This window comes from Rhagoletis zephyria, unplaced genomic scaffold (assembly GCF_001687245.7).
Source record: "Rhagoletis zephyria isolate East Lansing unplaced genomic scaffold, Rhagoletis_zephyria_1.1 Rzeph_scaffold_02151, whole genome shotgun sequence".
Lineage (NCBI taxonomy): Eukaryota > Metazoa > Arthropoda > Insecta > Diptera > Tephritidae > Rhagoletis > Rhagoletis zephyria.
The window spans coordinates 50,625-74,149 of NW_016159235.1; the positions used below are offsets into that span (position 1 = coordinate 50,625).

The 23,525-nt window shown below is 41.5% G+C and overlaps 2 protein-coding genes across 2 annotated transcripts; both read right to left on the reverse strand.

The window, feature by feature from the left end:
- Positions 1–1,899: 1,899 nt before the first annotated feature.
- LOC108366115 (translation initiation factor IF-2-like) lies at positions 1,900–2,564 on the reverse strand. The gene is made up of 2 exons (XM_017620413.1): positions 2,340–2,564; positions 1,900–2,283 (listed from the first exon to the last, which is right to left on the reverse strand). Exons 1-2 carry the CDS (start codon positions 2,562–2,564, stop codon positions 1,900–1,902), a joined length of 609 nt encoding a protein of 202 aa, XP_017475902.1.
- Positions 2,565–4,590: 2,026 nt separating this feature from the next.
- On the reverse strand, positions 4,591–5,712 carry LOC108366116 (uncharacterized). Its single transcript, XM_017620414.1, has one exon. It carries the CDS (start codon positions 5,710–5,712, stop codon positions 4,591–4,593), a length of 1,122 nt encoding a protein of 373 aa, XP_017475903.1.
- Positions 5,713–23,525: the final 17,813 nt, after the last annotated feature.

A 23,525-nucleotide genomic window follows, 5' to 3' on the forward strand; every position in this document is an offset into this window, starting at 1 on the left:
AATCGACATACTTTAAGCATTGTTGATGCTATTTCCATTTGAATGAGGAATTAGCGTCAATGACTTTATTTCCAAATTTTTGTTGACTTTATTTCGCTTTTGAAAAGGTAATAATGTCAATTGACTTTATTTCGCACCAGGGTGGAAAATAAAGTCAATTGACCTTATTTCCATTGACCTTATTACCTGTCATCCTATTTGATTATCGTTTAAAAATGTTCGTATTTAAAAATAATACTTTCATAACACGCACGCGTGGTGTTGATTCAAACTCAACATTTAAATGCACATTTACATGTCTGGCCGTAGCTGAGTGCGCCAGGATGAATGCCAAAATTTGCTAATTTCCAGAGGGTCAGGGTTCAATTCCCATTACAACCAGCATGGAATTTAAATGTTTTTTTTAACTTAATTATGAAAAAGCAATCGATAATTGCAAGTCGCTTCATTTTAATTTGGGCCTATTTGAATTGAATATTTCTATACTAAATACTAAAATTTGTATACTTAAATGTATTACGAGTTGCGTTGGTGCTCTTTCATGTGCGTATTTTTTTAATTTATCACGCTTTTTTAATTATAAACTTCTTTCTCTCAGTGCACCGGTTTAATTTGTGAAATAGTTACATTTCGAGATGAACTTTGCACAAGCAATAGTTGATGATCAGTATATGAACCTAAATACGTTCAAAATGACGTGCACAGAGTTATACAATTTTATTAAGGAAAATACAGAAGTTTTGAAACAAGTTCACAGCAACGAAAAATATTACTGATGTTTTAATGTTATCTTGTACTTAAATTTTTTTCTTTCATGAAACCTAGGGTACTTATAAGTACAGTGCCGTTAAAAATTATTGGCTCAGAGGCTCTTTCATCAGATCACCATTTCTAATCAGATCTTTTAGAAAAATTTTGAAAATGTAGCTTTTGAGCCAATTAATAAAGTGCAATTTCGAAGTTGCCAGCAAATTTCGTTGATGTTTAGCATTTATAGTTTTTGCTGACAGTGTCTTCCACATAAAAAAAATTATGGAAAATAGTTTGTATGGAAGAAACTCTCATTAAAAAGAATACCAAAAATCAACTAAAATTTAATGGGCTGCAAAACTTCATTTTAAAAATTTTTAAAAAAAGTCTAATTAGAATGTTGCAAATTTGTATGCAAATTTGTTGAATTTTCCCAAGTTTAGCACAAAGTTTAACAATTCTATTTTTATGTTTTTTCATATGGTTAGTATAAACTGTATTTGTATTAAGAATAAAAAAGGTTCATGCATTGTAAAAAATTCTCTGTGCTTTAGTTGTAATAAGTTGTTTTGTTTTGTTGGCGTACGTTGTAATGATCTCATGATCTCATGTTTTTATGTTTTTGTTTTTGTCTGTCAAAATAAAATTTCGCTACATCCTTTCGCACGTCGAAATGAAAGGGAAGGAAGCGAGAGGCCCTCCCTAAAGTGTCCCGGTTTGGCAACAGAGATATCTGGCAGCCCTAATTAAGAATCTAAATGTTAAAAGCAACCCAGTGATCTTCCAAAATTTCACGATTTGAACATGGTTTAGTGAGAAAAAGTGGCAACATTGCTGAACAATCGTACACCAAGGGCAAAGACTTTGGGGGGCACACTCACCACTAGCTTCGAACCTTTTTTTAAAATGAACACGTAGAACCTTTTGGTGTTTTGTTTCATGTTATGTCGTAATTCATGTGTGTATGTATGTGTAAGTACAATTCATGTGTATATGTGTGCGTGTACGTGTATTATGTGTACGTGGGTGGAACGGGCCGTGGTGAGTAGGCGATTAGGCAGGGTTGCTGCTTTCCACGGAGCCATTCACGGTCGAAAACGGGGGAACGGCCGAACTCATTTAGCCATTCCGGCCCCCCTAGGCGAGTCTTCAACCTAGTAGTTGCTGCAGGGTATCCACTACGTTGCTGATTGCGGTTGCACGACGGGGGCGTTGCGTAGGCTGGTGCCGGCTATGTGTGACCGCTGCAGCGCGATATCGAGCCCCAGGATGGTTCCAAGTGCGGTGACCCTGCTGTACTGGTGGTCGCCGCGATTTTGCTGTACTGCTGTCGTGCGGTCTTCGCCGCCCATGGTTGCGTGGCACTGGCGTCTCGATCATCGGACGTCCGAACATGCGGTGTGATGCGGTCTGTCGCATAGTTGCCACCTGATGGGGGAGTCGCATTCCCTCGTTTCGTGGGATAGCGCCAAGCAATTGAGGCAGCACCCATGCGCTTGCGCGACTTGCTGGCGCTGCGGCGGCTGCATACTCCTAAATATGGAGCATAGGCGCAGATTGTGTGGGCGCCTACATAGCGGGCATCGTACGCTTTGCATTTCTGATGGGCTCTTTTGTGGAAGCTCAGCACGGGGTGGTGCCATCGGAGCGGCGGCGGGACAAGGCGTGACGTTGCGTGGCGCTGCGGCCGGGGCTGTTGCGGTACGTGGCGCAGCAGAACACGGAGCTGCTACTGGCAGTGCTGCCGAGCGGGGCACGGTGATTGCCGAACGGAGAGTTGGAGTTGGTGCGGCTTCATGCATTTCCACGTCCATGTTTACCTACATTAGGGGAGAACGGACTTTAGTATAGCAGAGGTGTAAGCAGTTATGAATATGATTGCTAGGCGTAAGCCCCTTGGTATGAGTTCGAGGGTCCGGATTAAGGCACTTTTGATATTCTCGGTTTTTGTTACGTTTATTGCGGTTTGATGATTTTAGGTATCGGTATTCGCGTAATCGGTAGGAGAGGCGGTTGGAAGGAAACATAGCTTGACGAGCGGTCGANGAGGTGTAAGCAGTTATGAATATGATTGCTAGGCGTAAGCCCCTTGGTATGAGTTCGAGGGTCCGGATTAAGGCACTTTTGATATTCTCGGTTTTTGTTACGTTTATTGCGGTTTGATGATTTTAGGTATCGGTATTCGCGTAATCGGTAGGAGAGGCGGTTGGAAGGAAACATAGCTTGACGAGCGGTCGAGTGAGTATGCCGCTTTGTGTACGGAGATCAACTACGCGGATATGGCCGTCGGAGCCATGATATATCTTGTCTATACGGCCGAGTCGACATTCTGTAGGGGGAAGACATTCGTCATGAATTAGGACACAGTCTCCAATCTTTGGCGCTTCTTGAGCGTTTTTCCATCGGTATCTTTTATGGAGGTCTTTTAGATATTCTCCCTTCCATCGACGGCTAAATTCGTGATGGAGAATTTTCATTCGTTCCCATCGATTCATTAAAGATAAGGATTGCTCGTCTGGTTCTGGTATTGCCAGAAGTGGAGCTCCTCTAAGAAAATGATCAGGGGTGAGGGCAGTGAAATCGGAGGGATCTTGCGAGAGCGCAGGGAGGGGCCGTGAGTTAAGAACGGCTTCTATTCGGGTTAATAATGTAGTAAATTCTTCAAAGTTAAATTTGTGGGTGCCAGCGACTTTTTTAAAATGTGTTTTGAAGCTTTTTACAGCTGATTCCCATAGACCACCCATATGTGGGGCACTTGGTGGGATAAATTGCCAATCAATGCCTTGGGGTGCGTATTTTTTGACGATTTCAGGCGAGACTTCCTCTATAAATTTTATAAATTGTTTTTCAGTGGCTCTTTTGGCTCCGGCAAAGGTTTTTCCATTGTCGCTCATTATTTTGGATGGAAATCCTCGCCGTCCGACGAAGCGAGCAAATGCCGCTAAAAAAAGCCGCAGTTGTCAGATCAGAACATAGCTCGAGGTGTACTGCCTTTGTCGTAAAGCATACAAAGACCGCCACATAACCCTTCGTATAGGTTGAAGTCCTTAACATGGAAACCTTTATCTGGAAAGGCCCAGCAAAGTCAACACCAGTGGTAGTGAACGGCAGAGCGAAAGTGCAGCGTTCAGGTGGAAGAGCTGCCATGATCTGCGTGCGCATCTTCTGCTTATGTATTGTGCAGACTTTACACATAAATATCCATTTTTTGATTTGTGGCTTTAGTCGTGGAATATAAAATTCTTGTCGGACTATTTGTTGCATGAGGCGATATTCGGCATGTAGCATTAATAAGTGGAGAAATCTCAGGTATAGTGTTGCAAAGGGGGTTTTCTCTGGTTTTATTATGGGGCGTTCGTTATAGGTGAGGCTGGAGTTCCCTAGCCGGCCATTAGCCAGAAGCAGACCTTTCGTGTCTAAAAATGGATTGTGTACTAAGATTTGACTCTTTTTGCCAATTGGTTTTGATTCTCTTAGCATTAACATTTCGCGGCTAAAATAGCGCATATGAGTGTATACAACAAGGGAAACCTTTGCTTTTTGTAGGTCTTGATGCTTTAACATGTTATCTGGAGAATTCGGTGTTTTCTTCACCTTATTTTTGAGGCGCTCTACGAATTTGAACATATAGGCGACTACCCTTAGGGCACGGGGGGACGAGGAAAATCGTTCTAGGATGTCAGTGCCATCCAATATTGTGTGAAAGGTTTCAACTTTTCGACTTTCTGGGGCAATTATGTTGCGTATGGAGGATTGTGGCCAGAATTGTTGTGATTCTATTAGCCAGCTGGGGCCGTTCCACCAGAGTGAGGTGGTGGCGAGGTGTAGGGGTTTGCAACCTCATGTGCCAAGATCGGCGGGGTTATCAGCACTGGCTACATGTCGCCAAGTTGCTGGCCCAACTAAATCAAGTATTTCGGCTGTGCGATTGAAAACGTATGTTTTCCATGAGTGGGGTGGTTTTTCTAACCAAGCTAAGACGATCTCTGAGTCTGACCATAGATATAATTTCTGATTGGTCATGTTTAAATGCGTTTGCACAGTTGAGGCTAATTTTGCGAGTAGAAGCGCGCCACACAGTTCAAGTCGTGGTAGACTTAGTGTTTTGAGAGGTGCCACTTTGGCCTTTGCTACTAACAAATGGCTTGAAATTGTGCTGTTAATTTGGGTGCGCACATATATAGTTGCGCAATATGCCTTTTCAGAGGCGTCGCAAAAGCCATGCAGTTCTACTTGGTTTTCGGGGGAGTAATTTACCCATCTAGGGATTTGTATCTCTGCAATGGCGTGCAAGTTGTTAGCAAATTGGGACCATTTTACCAAGCAAAGTGGTTTCACTTGCTCGTCCCATTCGGTTCCGTCTAGCCATAATTCTTGTATCAGGATTTTCGCTTCTATCATAATTGGCGAAAGCCGTCCTGCGGGGTCAAAAAGTTTCGCTACAACCGACAGAATTGGTCTTTTAGTTATTGCGGATTGAGCAGATATCGACTCAAGAGTATATGAGAATTTATCTGAGATCGCATTCCATTGTATGCCTAGGGTTTTTGTTGTACTTTCCTTTTCGAATATTAGGAAGTTTGAATCTAATAAATTTTCTTTATTTATATCTTTTAGGATTTCGGGGTGATTGGCGGTTATCTTTTTTAGGGGGAACCCTGCTGAGTTGAGGGCTTGTATCACTTGTGATAGTGCTTCATACGCTTTTGGTAAGCTGTGGCTTCCAGACAGGATATCATCCACATATGTTTGTGTTTTTAACACAGGGGTTGCTAGGGGAAATTTTTCTTTTATATCGTTTGCCAATTCGTGAAGTGTTCGAATGGCAAGAAAGGGGGCGCAATTTACGCCAAATGTCACCGTTTTGAGTTTATAGTCACATATTGGACTATTTGGAGAATTTCGAAATATAATGCGCTGAAAGTCTTGATCGTCTTTATGTACGAGTATTTGTCGATACATTTTTTCGACGTCTTGGTTATATACGTATTTGAACATATGCCACTTTAAAATCAGAAGCATTAAATCGGGTTGTAATGTGGGTCCTGTGTACAAAATGTCATTTAAGGAATTGCCCGAACTTGTACATTTCGAGGCGTTGAAGACTACTCTTACCTTGGTTGTTTTTTTGTCTGGTTTTACAACCGCATGATGGGGTAGGTAAAATGAGGTGTATTTACCTTTGGTTATGTTCTCATATGGATTTACTTTTTCCATATGATCTAAATCGAGATATTCTTCCAGGACACCATCGTATGCTGATTTAAGCTCGCCTTTTTTAAGTAGGTTTTTTCCATACTTAAAAACTGCTGAAGCGCAGAGGTTCGGGAGCGACCTAGGGCGAGTGTGTCTGGGAATTCTGGCTTAAATGGAAGTCGTACTACATATCGACCAGTTTGTGCTCGCGTTGTTGTGGCTTTGTAGTAATCTTCGCAAGCTTTATCTTCTGGGGTAGTGACTTGTATGGGGGGGGAGTTCTTCTAACTCCAAAAATCTTTTTAATTGAGAATTGAGGTATTCGTTTGAAATATCTTCAACTTGAGTTGTGAATACCGATATTTTTTCACTTACTTGGCCGCTTAGTATCCATCCAAAGATGGTATTTTGGGCTAACAGGGTATTTGAAATTTTTTCAATGCCTTCCAGCATTATTTGGGGTATTAGGTCGCTGCCTAATAGGATATCAACTTGCGCGGGGTGTGGCTAATTTGAGGTGGGCAAATTTTTGACGATCTTTGTCGTTTATTTTATAGCTTGGAAGCATATTTGTTAGTTACGACAGAACTATAGCTTGTGCTTTTATTCTTACATCCGCATTGGAGGAAATCAGGGTTAATGAGCAGATTTTATTAGAGTTTTGTATTACTCTTCCACCCATTCCCGAAATTTCAAAGTTTGAGTTTGTGGTAGGGAGTTTTAATCGGTTTTGTGCTTTTGATGAGATAAACGATCTTTGTGAGCCTTGATCGATTAGAGCTCTAAGCTTAAATAATTCTCCTCGATGTTCCATCAAGACAATCGCGGTTGGCAGTAAAATTTTGCTTTGATTTTCAGAATGAAGCGCTTGTATTTTTGCTGTTTTTGAACAGCATGGTTTCTCGGCTTGGATTTCGAGATTTTCGGGGTTTTCGGGTCTAGCTGTTGCAACTAGCCCTGTGGCTCTTTGAGAGTTACAGCTATTTTGGGGGGTAAAATTATTAATATGGAGCATCGAGTGGTGCCACTTTTGGTAATATACACAATTAAATTTACTCTCACAGTCTTTTTGCGTGTGAGAGTGTGAGAAGCAATTTGTGCAAAGCCTATTGTTTCTGACGACATTATATCTTTCGGTCGTCGTAAGTTTTTTAAACTTCTCGCAAGATCTTAATGGGTGACCTCCTTTACAAAATTCGCATGGCGTATGTCTATTTTCGTTCATAAATGTTTGCGATCTATTGAAGCTTCTATTATGTGAATTCTGATTGCTGGCTTGGGGTTTCATGAAGCTTCTATGTAGATCATTTTGTGTATTTTTGGCTTTTGTAATTTTCGTATCTACCCTCTCTGCGATTTCGTACTGGGTAGTTAGAAAATCTTTCATTTGTTGCCACGTCGGGCATTTTTTACGGGATGAGAGCGATTGCTCCCATAAAAGTAACGATTTTTCTGGTAAAGTTGCGGCGCAAATATTTACCAGAATAGGGTCCCAGTTATCTGTGGGAATATTTTGAGTGGATAAGACTGATAGACAGTTTGAGACAGTGGACTGTAATTTAATAAACTCTTCACTCGTTTCTTTTTGAATTTTCGGTAGATTCATTAAAATCGTTACTTCTTTATCAACCAGTACTCATTCGTTTTCATATCTTTCTTTTAATGCTTCCCAAGCCAGATTGAAATTATCGTCATTTAATGCGAATTGCTTCACTATACTGCCGGCTTGACCTTTAGTCTTGTACCTGAGGTGGTACAGTTTTTGTGCTTGTGACAATTTTGGTTGATTTATGTATACGGCTGTAAACATGTCCCGGAAGGACGGCCATTGTTCCTAACCCCCATGGAAAGTTTCCGTGTCACATGCTGGCATTTTGAGATATATGCCGGAGCTTTGCTCTTGAATTTGGCTTACTTCGACTCTCGGGGGTGGAGTAGGTGCGCTAACTGGGTTTAATAACATAAGCTGATCGGAGATCATAGCTTTTGTCTCTTCATATTGGTCAAGGCAGTTTTCGTATTTGGCGGCAGCCGAAGCTATGAAATTCTCGGGTAAATCGGAATCATCCGTTTCTATAATTGTGTCATATGCCGCTTGAAGGCGCGCCCAGAAGTTTTCAAGGTTGTGGTTTTTTATTTCCAGAACCGATTCAGAATTGTCTTCTATTGGGGCTGAGAAGAATTTAGTGCAGTATCTTACCAAACTGTCACTATCAGAAATGAATCTTGCGCCTGAGAAATCTTTTGTTTTTCTCTGTTTTGCACCCTGCTTCAAGCGTGTAGCTTCTGCAGGTGTGCCTTGAGGTTTATGCTCATCAACCATTGTTGGTACTTTTAAAGTGATTGGGGTTTTGGCTAATTGCTCCTTTGCTGGAGTTTTATCAGAAGGCATTAAGTATGCGAGAATATATAGATTTTATTTTATTTTTTTCTCTGTATTTAATTAACCGCGAATATTATAAGCAAGTTCCCGTATCGTCAATTGGATTTTGACTTGCTTTTATTTATATTAACACAATGTACCGCAATACTCTCTCTATATTATTCGTTTTTTTTTATATTAATTTTATTTTTGTTTCCGATTGGGTGTCTATATATATATTTTTTCTAATAAACAAGGTTTCTTTAAATTATTGCAATTTAAATCGTTAATTCGATTATTTTAATTTTATCGCGCTTATTAATATTTTTCCTTTATGTGTGCCGTACAAGGTATATACACTACTGGGTTAGTAGGTATGTAAGTATATATATATGTGCGTATGTTAATGTTCGCACCAGGGAATGGCATTGGTTGATCGTCAACTGTTCATACTCATTCAATACCGCTGCTTTGTATGACTGAGCAGCGGCATTGGCTTAGTAGTATCGATACCTAAACGAAATTAGAGGATGACTGAACACGAGCGCATTGCGTGCTGTCTTGCAAATACAGCCACCACAAGTGAACGATGCTTATAACTGCTCATACTGATATTGACTTCGGCAAATCTGTACTCTGAATGATCGTGCACGAAACCAGCAAACGTGGCAGTTTAACGTCTCCGAAAACATGAGAGTCATCATTTGTTGCAGAAGTCGTTTGACTTGTTGCTGAAAATCATCTGACTTGTTGCTGAAAGCCATTTGACTTGTTGCTGAAAATCATCTGACTTGTTGCTGAAAATCATCTGACTTGTTGCTGAAATGACGACGAATGTGGTAAAGGGTAATTTATCGTCTCGTATGCATGTATGTATGTATTTATAGCGCGTCTACCATTCAATTGCATTGCTCACTGCTGGCTAGTTGTGAGGAATGTGCATACGTACGTAAGTATGTATGTATGTACATATCAATGCTTCATTTCAAACAAGCAAGTGTCTTTGAATGTTTTTGAACTACAGTATCATCACTTCGGCAACACGTCAACCGCGCCTTCAGCAACAAACCAAAGGCGGCGGTTTGACTTCTGCAACAAATCAAGTTAGCTAACTGCGGCATCTTGCCTTCGCCAGTCTTTCACATAAGCTGTCATGCTTTCGGCAACCGTCCAAATGCAGTATCGTGCTTATGGCTGTCGATCAAATACGGCGGTTGCTGGTTTCGTGCACGATCATTCGGAGTACAGATTTGCCGAAGTCAATATCAGTATGAGCTGTTATAAGCATCGTTCAGTTGTGGTGGCTGTATTTGCAAGACAGCACGCTTTGCGGTGGTGTTCGTTCATCCTCCGTTTTTAATGTGAGTAGGCTTAAAGTCACAAAAACAGCACCCTTTGCCAATGTCTTTTTCGCACGCAATGCTACCATATATTAACATATGTTAAGCGAGGGCGGCTAATACTAGTTAGAGTGTATGTTTGTCACTTTGTTTACTAACGGAAAATAGGAGGAAGCGATAAACGCTGATTGCAATTTCGTTGCTTTCGTTACGATGTATGCCCGTTTGTATATAGTTATGTACGAGTAATTTGTTAGCTTAGGGAGTAATAAACTTTGTCTCTAATGGGCTATGANTGTATGCCCGTTTGTATATAGTTATGTACGAGTAATTTGTTAGCTTAGTGAGTAATAAACTTTGTCTCTAATGGGTTATGATTTGCAGATGACCGTATGTACATATGCTTCTTTATGTGCAATTCGATGCAGATACGGGGCTAATAAGCGTTTGTATAATTGTTTACCTCCAGGTATGTACGTATGTGTATTACTTCGTGGTACAGATGCTGGGAGGACAGAAATAAAATATGCTATTGTTTGGTGCCTATTATATTTAGGTGTTTTTGATATTTGCTATTTGTGGGTTTTAGAAGCTGTAATATAAAATGTTTACATACATAAATATGCGGTATTTTTTTGTTTATATATATGTAAGTAAAATCTCAATTTAATCGATACAACTCACTTTGGCGGTAGGGGGTATATGGGTTTAATTATGGGTTATTATTTGAGGATATAGTTCCCAAGCTCCTGATCCTGCTACTTCCTCCTCGTTGCGTGTTTCCCTCGTTGAGCCTAACTGCGATAAAGTGCTTCCTTCTATAGTGTTGTTTTTGTTGGGTGAATTGTGTTTTAATATTAAATTATTTCGCGCCCGATTTTGTACCGATGTTTAATGTGAAATTATTATTGTTTTTAGTGTGTATAAGTGTTACGCGACGCGCCCGGAATAAAATGTTAAAGTTTATAAATGTATGTATGTACGCTCTTCTTCACTTTTTATTTAAGTATGTGGTAGCTATGGAACTTTTTGAATGTTAAATTAGTACACATTTTCTTTTGCATTCAGTTTTCACTTGGTAATATACCTATTTATTTTTGAATTGTTAAACTTTGTTTGTGGTTTTTATTTGTGGACTGTAAAAGTATATTTTTATGTTTATTAATTTTTTTTTGTTTCTCTATAGGTGCCGTCCAGTAAGGCGATGGAGGACCATGAACCATCGTACACCAAGGGCAAACACTTTGGGGGCACACTCACCACTAGCTTCGAACCTTTTTTTAAAATAAACCCGTAGAACCTTTTGGTGGGAATATTAACACAATTTATTAAATTTGCGTTAGCGGGGTTATTGCGCAGAACACGTCTGGTCGATATGACATTCGCAAAATTGTGTTTTGTTTCATGTTATGTTGTAATTCATGTGTGTGTGTTTGTGTAAGTACGCGTGTATTATGTGTACGTGGGTGGAACGGACCGTGGTGAGTAGGCGATTGCTGCCATTCCACGGAGCTATTCACGGTCGAAAACGGGGGAACGGCCGAACTCATTTAGCCAATGGCTTTTTGAGTATACAGTGGCTAGCTGCGTTTCAGTGATCGCTGATCGAGATTTCATTTATTATTTTACATTATTTGGATATAGAAAAGTTAAGCAAACTCAACATCGATGTGATGCTGATAGAATTCTGGATCAATTTGTGATCAACACTGTTTGTTTTGTTTCCTAATTAAGTGAGGAAATTTTAATTGACAACACCGACAAATGAATATATACATACATAAACAAATGTTCGGTTATGGTTAAAACAATTCAAGTTTTTGTGTTAAAGTTTTGGTTTAAAATTTATTTTTTCCTTTTCAGTAGGCACATTATCTTGTATGTATTTGTATATAAACAAAATGTTACTAATCGAAAACTCATTTACGGCCGAAGGCCACCTACGCAGAAAGAAGTTCTGCCCCTCTTCTTCGACAACACAAACGAGAATTCTGCGTAGTAAGGGTTATGATTCCTAAGCGCGGCCGAAGGCCACCTACGCAGAAAGGACACTCTTCTCCGGCAACACAGAAAAGAGAATTCTGCGTAGAAAGGGTTATGATCCCTAAGCGCGGCCGGAGGCCGCCTGCGCAGAAAGAACTTCTGCCACTCTTCTCCGGCAACCCAGAAAGGATATTATGGTTATCACTACTTGCCGCGTAAACATCATTATCGACGTTTTCGGCATCATGCATATAACATGTGATCGATAAAGCAGTCGTTGTATTTAGCCGGAGCTTCTACATCCGATGTTGTTATTTGCATCACTAACTCTAAGTGCCAACTTAAAATGAATATTTAAATGACACTTAAGTTTAATTGTGGATCGTTGTTTAAATGCCATTTAACTTTCGTTGGGTTTCAGATCAACTTTGTTTAAATATGCCAAACAATTGGCAGCACCTCTGCTTGTCCTTTGAAATTGTTGTTGCATTTGCTTGTTTGTTTACATTTTGTGCTGAACAGCTGATTTTTTTTTGGTATGATTGAATAAACAACCTACCAATCAATCCTGGTTATTTACACAGGGTTGCATATCTCATATTTAAATAGCCAATATTGGCTATTTAAGTGCAGATTAAATGTATGATCTGAAAATTAATAGTGGAAGTTAATCAACAATCTCCTCTTAAATAGGCCATCTGAAATTGGGGGAAAAAATAATATATTGGCAACACCAAGCACCTCCATGTTTTTATTACACCTAGCTGCAACTAGCAGAATAAATGCTACGCCAAGTTTTTGGACATTGTTTTCGCATTAATAGTTAATTAAATCAATAAATTTCGCAATTTTTTTTACAAATCCAGTTAAAGTAAACTATAGTGAACATCCAGATATATGTGTTCATTTAATGCATTTATTAACTTAAATTTACAGCCCTATTTGCGTGCAATGACAAAACACGCCGCTATAACTATTGTCATGTTCATAATCAGGGAACGGATTTTATGGAAATTGCCTTTTTTTCTGCTAAAGAGATAGAGTATATTCGATTAAGAATGTCCACGATTTAGCTTTCCCTGATTCCATGTATACACTTTTGATGTTGCCTTTTTTAAGATATTTGCCTTTTTTCTGACTTTTTTAAGATATTTGCCTTTTTTTGCCTTTTCTACCTTTAAAAAAGTGATTATAGCATTTACAATTTTTTTTTAAGATTAAAAAATATACACATGCCCATGCGGCTTATAGAAACGCAGGGACCTCTTGCCAAATTGGTGTTGGAAAAATTCAAAGCCGTTTTCTCAGCTAACGTAGGCTTGAAGACAATAAGGGGTGTGTATAAAATTGTAAAGGGCGAGGAAAACGCCCTTATTCCTGATAATATGAACGTTTCAAACGTTCCATATTTAAATTGGGCTCCATTTGTATCAACTTACGTCGAGCGCCCATTTAGTACATTCAAGGCTTTTCTTCGCGAAAATCGAATGAAAATGCTGCCAGAAAACTTCAAAATGCATCTTGTGGTTCAATGTTACTACAACTATACAGATTAAAGTTTTATGAGTTAGAAACTCGAAAGGATAAAATAGTCAAAGAGTCAAAGTACAAATTTTTCATATAATGAAACTAGTTCATAGTTTTTCTCTTTTTACTTGTAATATAAAAATTTCTAAAATAAATATATTTTTTGATTGTTCTTCGTATTTTCTGTTTTTTTTAGGGCCTTATTTTGCTTTTTTGGCAATACCTTTTTTTGCCTTTTCCTGCCTTTTTCGCTATTTTGTTTTACCATTTTTTGCCTTTTTTGCAATACCTAGTGCCTTTTCTGCTATTTTATTTTGCCTTTTCCGGCCTATTTCGTTACTTTATTTTGCCTTTTTTTTTAGGTCCTAAAAATCCGTTCCCTGTTCATAATCAATTGTCCCGTTTAGGTATGCAAAGAGCAATTTGAATGCTCTAACGGTGACAATTGATATTACTTTTGTGATGACCTATTGGGTACGTGACAACGCTAAAACATATGTTAATATTTTCAGTTTTATTAATTTTGCATTAAAAATTTAAAAATTTGTATTAAATAAAAACTGACAAACAATTTTTTTTTGCCTAAAGAGGTGTTTTAAAAAGTTATCATTTGTGTTTGCGTATTGTGACGTTTATCCTCGAAACCTTCCCTGCCAGCCAAAAGAAGTGAAAAATCTGGTGAAACCACGGGTTTCATTCACTTCAAAATTGGTGAAAAATCTGGTGAATTTTGTATGGGCGGTGTGCAGATTTTCACCAGTTTCGCCCTGTACGTGTGAGCCTTGCATCACTGTCGCAGTCATTCAGATACTTCGTAAGGAAAACATATAGCTAAACTCGTCTTGCATTGCCACCTTCAGCCGACGCAGGGTTGCATTTTTTTCACAGCGAAATCAAAATCACCTTAGAAACTTTAAATAAAAAGTCTTAAACTTTTTTTGATTGTTATTTTGCAAAAATTATTTTTCAAAATGCATTGTTAACCTAATATACATAGTTAGAAATCAATGTTATGAATAAAAATTATAATTAACATTTATAACAAAGATAATTTTACATACATATCTGGTTGCTTAATTGATTATTACTACTACTCCTTTCCATATAGCTGTTTTCAAAACTTGCAAAATTTCTATAAAAAAAATTGACGACTTTTTCACTTCTGACATATAGATGTTTTCGAAAGTTGCAAAATTTTTATAAAATAGTTAATCGATTTTAGCAATGTTATCATCAAAAGAATGGTAATCGATTTACCTTTGTTTTGAAATATACTCGTAGTTAAAAAATATTTTAAGTGCTTTACAAAAATTCACTTTTCTTACAACTTTGCAAACATATTGATCTTTTCAAAAGTTGCAAGATTTCTATAAATTAGTTAATCGATTTTAACAATATTATAATCAAAAGAAAGGTAATCGATTTACCTTTCTTTTGGTATAAATATATTAGTAGTTAAAAAATATTTTAAGTGGTTTACAAAAATTACTTTTCTTATAACTTTGCAAAATTTGACCACTTTTTCACTGATTACATATAGCTGTTTACAAAAGTTGCAAAATTTTCATGAAAACGTAAAGCGATTTTAACGGTGTTATAATCAAAAGAAAGGTAGTCGGTTTACCTCTCTTTTGATATATATTAACAGTTACAAATCATTTATGGTGGTTTCACATTTATGGTGGTTTAGTTTTCTTACAACTTTGCAAAATTTGACAAGTTTGAACTACACTTTGAAGGTGCTCCTGGCGTTGATCGTGCTGAGGGCGTAAGGTACTGATGGTGCTCCTGGCGATGAAGGAGCTGAGGGCAGACGGTACTGGTGGTGCTGCTGGCGATGAAGAAGCTGAGGGCAGAAGGTTCTGATGGTGCTCCTGGCGATGAAGGAGCTGAGGGCAGACGGTACTGGTGGTGCTGCTGGCGATGAAGAAGCTGAGGGCAGAAGGTTCTGATGGTGCTCCTGGCGATGAAGGAGCTGAGGGCAGACGGTACTGGTGGTGCTGCTGGCGATGAAGAAGCTGAGGGCAGAAGGTTCTGATGGTGCTCCTGGCGATGAAGGAGCTGAGGGCAGACGGTACTGGTGGTGCTGCTGGCGATGAAGAAGCTGAGGGCAGAAGGTTCTGATGGTGCTCCTGGCGATGAAGGAGCTGAGGGCAGACGGTACTGGTGGTGCTGCTGGCGATGAAGAAGCTGAGGGCAGAAGGTTCTGATGGTGCTCCTGGCGATGAAGGAGCTGAGGGCAGACGGTACTGGTGGTGCTGCTGGCGATGAAGAAGCTGAGGGCAGAAGGTTCTGATGGTGCTCCTGGCGATGAAGGAGCTGAGGGCAGACGGTACTGGTGGTGCTGCTGGCGATGAAGAAGCTGAGGGCAGAAGGTTCTGATGGTGCTCCTGGCGATGAAGATGCAAGCGTTGAAGGTGCTGATGGTGAGTCCCAAATCTGTAAACAAACAAAAATATCAATTAAAATTTATAAACATATACAAAGTCTCAATATAAGATTAAGAACGCGACTAACTCGCTGCTGTTTTGCAATCTAAAAGAGGAAATTACATTATTATCAAATAAAATTGTTAAATACGTATTCTTACCTTAAAAATTTTCGGAAGGTGACATTTCTTCACAGTATGTATACTGTCATCAAAACTCCGATGTTTCTAACTTGCTCGCTTTAACGCATAGAATTCTTATAAGAGTACGAATTCTTATCGGGTTTGTAGCTCTTACAAAGGGACATTTATTTGACAGTTTGATCAAAAAATTTGTAAGTGTGTGGGTGAGATGACTAAAAAGTGGTCAATGTGTTTGTAAATCGTTTGAATTTCAGGGGAAAGTGGTGAACCATGGCTGGCAGGGTTGAGGGATTTCCCAAATATCCTACGGCTCGTATCGCTGCATTGTTAAATAAATGCTCACGATCATCAAATTGTAATACAATTAACTTTATTGTACAACAAACAATTTACCATACTCGCTAATACACTAAAAACACTTTACAATACTCGTTAAAGCAATTACAACGCTTTACAAAACTTGTTAGCACAATTAAACTTGCTTATTCGCAACTCACTTTACTTGTGGCTTGCTGACTTGTAACTAACCCACTCCGGTGTCTGGTGGCGCCCTTATATACCTGCGCTCGCACTCATGGAAACTCTAGAATGTTCTGAAGTTCATCGTGCATTCTCTTTCTCTCGCAGCTCGCAGTGTTCATCCACCTGACGTTTCTGATTGTGGAACATTCTACTTCATTCATCTCTTGGAACACCGCCGATTCAAAATTTCTTCCCTGGTCAGAGTGCAGCTCTATAGGTACACCGTATCTCGCAACCCAATTATAGGTAAATACCTCCACTACTGTTTTAGCTTCCTGGTTTGGAATCGGGTATACCTCCGGCCATTTGCTAAAGTAGTCCATAACCACAAGGATATATTTGTTTCACTGTGCGCTCATAGGAAATGGACCGGCTACATCCATGGCAATCCGCTCGAACGGTGCATCTGAGTTATACTGCTTCATCTGGCCATGACTTCTGGATTTCGGCCCTTTAGCTGCAATACACTCTGCGTAGTTAGCAATCCACTCTACTACCGATTGCCGACAACCAACCCAATAGAACCTCTGCTTGATGTTTTCCAGGGTTTTCGTGATTCCCCAGTGCCCTCCACTAGGACCATTAAGGAATTCCTTGAGTACATCCGGAATTCTTACCCTTGGAACAACTACTAGGTTGCGGGAGCACTGGCCATCTTCGCTTTCCCATACCCTATGCAAAGAGCCACATATTAATTTTAAGCTGTTCCATTGGGCCCAGTACGCCTTTGCGATGGGGCTTTCTGCTGCCATTTGCTCCTTAGTTGGCCTTCTGTCTACCTCCCGTCCAGTCTGGATCTTCCTGCTGACACTTTCGAAGCTGTTCTTCCTTCCACTCTTCCGCTGGTGTTATTGTCGTTAGCCGGACGTCTATAATGTCCCCTTGCCCTCAGCTTTTGAGCAGTGTTTACATTCCAGGCTACATGGTCGACGGGACATGGCATCAGCATTTCCGTGGACACTTCCTTTGCGGTGCTCAATAGCGAAGACATAACTTTGCAGTCTCTCAATCCACCGAGCTAGCTGTCCTTCTGGATTCTTAAACTGTAGTAGCCACTTCAGCGCTGCATGGTCCGTTTGAACTCGGAAACGTTGCCCATAGGGGTACTTGTGGAAATATTTGACGCACTCCACCAACGCTAGTAGTTCTCTCCGAGTTAGGCAACTACCTTCTCCTGCCCATCAATTACCTGCGACAGTATGCCTCCTATGGCATAACCACTAGCATCCGTATCCAAAATAAACGTTGCACCTTGAACGGGATACGCCAACATAGGTGCAGTACATAGCCGTTTCTTCAGAGTTTGGAAAGTCTCCTCCTGCTCCTTGTTCCAGTAGAAGGCTCTAATTTTCCTAGTGAGCTCGTGGAGGATATTAGCAACGCTGGCGAAATTCGGAACAAATCGGCGGTAGTAGGTGCATAGCCCAAGAAAACTTCGTAGTTCGTGCAGGTTCCTAGGTCTTGGCCAATCCTTTACTGCTTCTATCTTTTCCTTCGCAGTACAGATGCCCTCCGTTGTCACCTTGTGCCCTAAGTAGTTCACCTCCTTCCTGAACAGTGAGCACTTTTTAGGACTTAGCTTCAGACCAGCGCCNCTGCTTCTGACTTCGGTGGAATCTGTTCACTTTCCTCTAGGATCACTCGGTTGTTGCTGTACGGGCCGTCATACCCAAACCTCAGGGGCACTTCCATGTTGTTATACGTCATAGTCCTGTTCTTCATGTTGATCTGCATACCTTGATCAAGTAAGAAGTCTATTCCAATGATGACTTCATCCACGATCTTCCGCGACTATGAACTTGTGCAACACCGTCACATTCCCTATTGCGACTTTGCATGTTACCTCTCCTACAACTTGGGTGATGTCACCAGTTTCTGTCCTCAACGTTGCTTCAGGTAATGACCTCACTTTTTAAGTGACCAAATCAGATCGAATGATGGAATGTGANGGCTTGCTGACTTGTAACTAACCCACTCCGGTGTCTGGTGGCGCCCTTATATACCTGCGCTCGCACTCATGGAAACTCTAGAATGTTCTGAAGTTCATCGTGCATTCTCTTTCTCTCGCAGCTCGCAGTGTTCATCCACCTGACGTTTCTGATTGTGGAACATTCTACTTCATTCATCTCTTGGAACACCGCCGATTCAAAATTTCTTCCCTGGTCAGAGTGCAGCTCTATAGGTACACCGTATCTCGCAACCCAATTATAGGTAAATACCTCCACTACTGTTTTAGCTTCCTGGTTTGGAATCGGGTATACCTCCGGCCATTTGCTAAAGTAGTCCATAACCACAAGGATATATTTGTTTCACTGTGCGCTCATAGGAAATGGACCGGCTACATCCATGGCAATCCGCTCGAACGGTGCATCTGAGTTATACTGCTTCATCTGGCCATGACTTCTGGATTTCGGCCCTTTAGCTGCAATACACTCTGCGTAGTTAGCAATCCACTCTACTACCGATTGCCGACAACCAACCCAATAGAACCTCTGCTTGATGTTTTCCAGGGTTTTCGTGATTCCCCAGTGCCCTCCACTAGGACCATTAAGGAATTCCTTGAGTACATCCGGAATTCTTACCCTTGGAACAACTACTAGGTTGCGGGAGCACTGGCCATCTTCGCTTTCCCATACCCTATGCAAAGAGCCACATATTAATTTTAAGCTGTTCCATTGGGCCCAGTACGCCTTTGCGATGGGGCTTTCTGCTGCCATTTGCTCCTTAGTTGGCCTTCTGTCTACCTCCCGTCCAGTCTGGATCTTCCTGCTGACACTTTCGAAGCTGTTCTTCCTTCCACTCTTCCGCTGGTGTTATTGTCGTTAGCCGGACGTCTATAATGTCCCCTTGCCCTCAGCTTTTGAGCAGTGTTTACATTCCAGGCTACATGGTCGACGGGACATGGCATCAGCATTTCCGTGGACACTTCCTTTGCGGTGCTCAATAGCGAAGACATAACTTTGCAGTCTCTCAATCCACCGAGCTAGCTGTCCTTCTGGATTCTTAAACTGTAGTAGCCACTTCAGCGCTGCATGGTCCGTTTGAACTCGGAAACGTTGCCCATAGAGGTACTTGTGGAAATATTTGACGCACTCCACCAACGCTAGTAGTTCTCTCCGAGTTAGGCAACTACCTTCTCCTGCCCATCAATTACCTGCGACAGTATGCCTCCTATGGCATAACCACTAGCATCCGTATCCAAAATAAACGTTGCACCTTGAACGGGATACGCCAACATAGGTGCAGTACATAGCCGTTTCTTCAGAGTTTGGAAAGTCTCCTCCTGCTCCTTGTTCCAGTAGAAGGCTCTAATTTTCCTAGTGAGCTCGTGGAGGATATTAGCAACGCTGGCGAAATTCGGAACAAATCGGCGGTAGTAGGTGCATAGCCCAAGAAAACTTCGTAGTTCGTGCAGGTTCCTAGGTCTNATGTCACCAGTTTCTGTCCTCAACGTTGCTTCAGGTAATGACCTCACTTTTTAAGTGACCAAATCAGATCGAATGATGGAATGTGATCGCCCGTATCCATAGTTAGTACTCGCTCATGTTCGTCCACATATCCACCAACAGTAACGTTGCTCGCTTTTCTGCCAATTTGCCAGACGGAGNCGTCCAGTCTGGATCTTCCTGCTGACACTTTCGAAGCTGTTCTTCCTTCCACTCTTCCGCTGGTGTTATTGTCGTTAGCCGGACGTCTATAATGTCCCCTTGCCCTCAGCTTTTGAGCAGTGTTTACATTCCAGGCTACATGGTCGACGGGACATGGCATCAGCATTTCCGTGGACACTTCCTTTGCGGTGCTCAATAGCGAAGACATAACTTTGCAGTCTCTCAATCCACCGAGCTAGCTGTCCTTCTGGATTCTTAAACTGTAGTAGCCACTTCAGCGCTGCATGGTCCGTTCGAACTCGGAAACGTTGCCCATAGAGGTACTTGTGGAAATGTTTGACGCAGTCCACCAACGCTAGTAGTTCTCTCCGAGTTACGCAGTAGTTCCTCTCTGGTTTTCCAATCGACCGGCTATAGTAGGCAACTACCTTNTCTTTTTGAACAGTGGGCACTTTTTAGCGCTTAGCTTCAGACCAGCGCCAGCTATCCTCTGGAAAACTTTCTCCAAATTGTTAAGGTGTTCCTCGAAGCTTCTACCCAATACAATAATGTCGTCTAGATACATCAAGCAGGTTTCCCAATGCAGTCCCTTAAGCACATGGTCCATAAGCGTTTCAAAAGTAGCAGGAGCGCTGCATAATCCAAAGGGCATCACCGTGAATTGCCACAGACCGTCTCCAATGCTGAAAGCTGTGTTCTCCTTGTCCTCGTCACTTACCTTGCATCCCCAGTATCAATGAGATGTTTCACAACATTAGTCCTGCCTGGTTTGGTGCCGTCCTTGTCGAATATTTTGGAGTATCTGCGGAGAAGTTCCTTAGCCTTGTGCTGGTATTTTTCTTCCAACCCTTCCGTCCAAGCATTTAAGTCTTCCGCAATGTCATTCTCGCCAATGGAATCGCCTTCAGGCAATTTTTCGCAGTTGAAGATTGCCTCCACCTCTCGACTTTGCCCCAGTACAGTTCCTCTTCGGAGTTTGATTGGTGATTTGAACTCATTGAGTACTCGAACTGGGATGCGTCCATCTCTTTGCGTCTTAGCCAGGGTTTTACCAATAAGTACGTCCGGTGTAGAATTCTGTGTTGCTTCAACAACCCACAACTTATTTGTCCCACAATCTCCATCAATCTTCGCCCAAACAACTGCTTCTGACTTCGGTGGAATCTGTTCACTTTCCTCTAGGATCACTCGGTTGTTGCTGTACGGGCCGTCATACCCAAACCTCAGGGGCACTTCCATGTTGTTATACGTCATAGTCCTGTTCTTCATGTTGATCTGCATACCTTGATCAAGTAAGAAGTCTATTCCAATGATGACTTCATCCACGATCTTCCGCGACTATGAACTTGTGCAACACCGTCACATTCCCTATTGCGACTTTGCATGTTACCTCTCCTACAACTTGGGTGATGTCACCAGTTTCTGTCCTCAACGTTGCTTCAGGTAATGACCTCACTTTTTAAGTGACCAAATCAGATCGAATGATGGAATGTGATCGCCCGTATCCATAGTTAGTACTCGCTCATGTTCGTCCACATATCCACCAACAGTAACGTTGCTCGCTTTTCTGCCAATTTGCCAGACGGAGATTATGGGGCATTCAATTGCGGGACCCACCGCGCGCTCCTTGCTGCTGGCTCGTTTTAGTTTAACGACTGATTGGAGTTGGATTCGTCTCCTTCAGCCCTGCGTTTGCGTCCTGCTCAATTGTTGAGCGCACTGGAACTTGCGCTTAAATCACGGGCGAAGTGGCCTGGCTTCCAAATTTAAAACATTTGCCAGAGCCATGCTTTTTCTCGCCCAGCAGTTGGATTAGCTTCTTCAGCATTTCCTTTGTCTCGTCCGGTGTCTCCATTTCCACTCGATGGGCTTTGTAGGCTGGTCTACTTAGGAGTGCTGCCGTTTCACGTGTCTGAGCTTACGAGACAGTTTCCACAAATGTGTGCTTTGGATTCGCGTACGTCTCTCGCTTGGTATACACGTCCCGCATTCCGTTGATAAACCTCTGGATTTTTACCCTTTCGAGGTGCTCACCAGATGCATCTCCAATAGCCAAGTGAGCCAACCTTTCGATCTCTGAGGCGAATTCTTGTAGAGTCTCGTTGGCTTTTTAGCAGCGGTTTTCCAGCTCCATCTGGTAAATCTGTCTCCTGTGCTCGCTACCGTAACGTCTCTCCACGGCACTCATCAACGCATCGTAACTGTTCCTTTCACAGTCGGGAATGGTCTGCAAGATTTCTGCTGCAGGTCCTTTTAATACAACGAATAGTGCGGCGGATTTATCCTCCATGCTCCAATGATTTGCTGCAGCCGTTTTTTCGAACTAGAGCTTAAAGTCCTGGAAAGGAATTCTGCCGTCAAAGGATGTAGTCTTTACCTTGGGAGCGTTCGTCGAAGTAGCTGGACGATTCAACTGCANACAACGAATAGTGCGGCGGATTTATCCTCCATGCTCCAATGATTTGCTGCAGCCGTTTTTTCGAACTAGAGCTTAAAGTCCTGGAAAGGAATTCTGCCGTCAAAGGATGTAGTCTTTACCTTGGGAGCGTTCGTCGAAGTAGCTGGACGATTCAACTGCAAGTCTCGGAGTCGACCTTCCAACTCGCCCGTCTTAGCCTCGACTTTGTCCTGTCTCTCTTCGATTTTTTTCTGTATTTGCGCAATCTTTGCATCCTGTGCTTCCAGTTGGGATGACATCTGCGCTGATACCGCTGATGATATACGTGTCACCAGCGCTTGTATCTGCGATGAAACATCTGACGACAACTGCGACCTTTGTGCTTCAAGCTGTGCTTCCAGCTGCGATGACATGCGTGTTTCCTGCACTTGCAGCTGGGATGAAATCTGTGACATGGCAGCTATTAAAGTGTTCATGTCCATAGCTGTTGACGACGAAGGAGCCTTTTGCTGTTCTTCAACCTTCCCGGATGTCTGATGCACATCCTTCGACGAACATGCAGCCTCGTCCTTCTGTTCGTCTTTTGCGGATGTATCGTCGTGTTTTCCCTGGAAGTCGTATTTGTCCATGTCGATGCCTTCTGCTTCCATAGCCTCTCGCAGCCGCGATAGTAACTCCACTTTTCTTCCGGAGGATGCTAAATTTCGCTTCTCCAACTCCTGCTTGAGTTCCTCAATTTTTAAATCCTGAATTTTTGCCATTTTCAGAAGTTTCTCCTCTGGGATTTATTTAACAATCCCACTTCTGACACCAATTGTTACGTTTATCCTCGAAACCTTGACCGGCCGTCTTCACGTGCTGGAAAATCTCGCATGCGTCGTCACGCCGCACGTGTAGACCGTAAATAGTACGAAGCATCCCAGTAAGAACACTATCTGTTAACTAATGCGTTATATACGCTTAGTACTACAAAAAGTTTGTGTGAAAAATTTAAAAACTTTCCATCATTTTACATAGGGCTCCTGGAGAAACCTCACGCATTCAGTGCTGTGCATGTGAGTATTTTTCCCTTTCTTGCGCACCACTTTTTACTATGGTATTTTCGTATTGCTATCTCATTCCAATCTGCTATAGCAAAGCGATATAAAACATGTTATTTACGGGAAGAAATTCCGTATTAGTATGGCATAATAATAACGTGTAAATAACATGTTTTATCCATTATACTGAAAAGCTATTATATTGCATAAATAAAAACACGGTTAAA

Excerpts from the sequence above, each read along its gene's own strand:
- LOC108366116 (XM_017620414.1), bottom strand. The coding sequence starts at position 5,712 with ATGTATCGACAAATACTCGTACATAAAGACGATCAAGACTTTCAGCGC.
- LOC108366115 (XM_017620413.1), bottom strand. The coding sequence starts at position 2,564 with ATGGACGTGGAAATGCATGAAGCCGCACCAACTCCAACTCTCCGTTCG. Across the intron at positions 2,284-2,339 it reads GCCCATCAGAAATGCAAAGC|GAGTATGCAGCCGCCGCAGC; the intron begins GTACGATGCCCG and ends CTCCATATTTAG.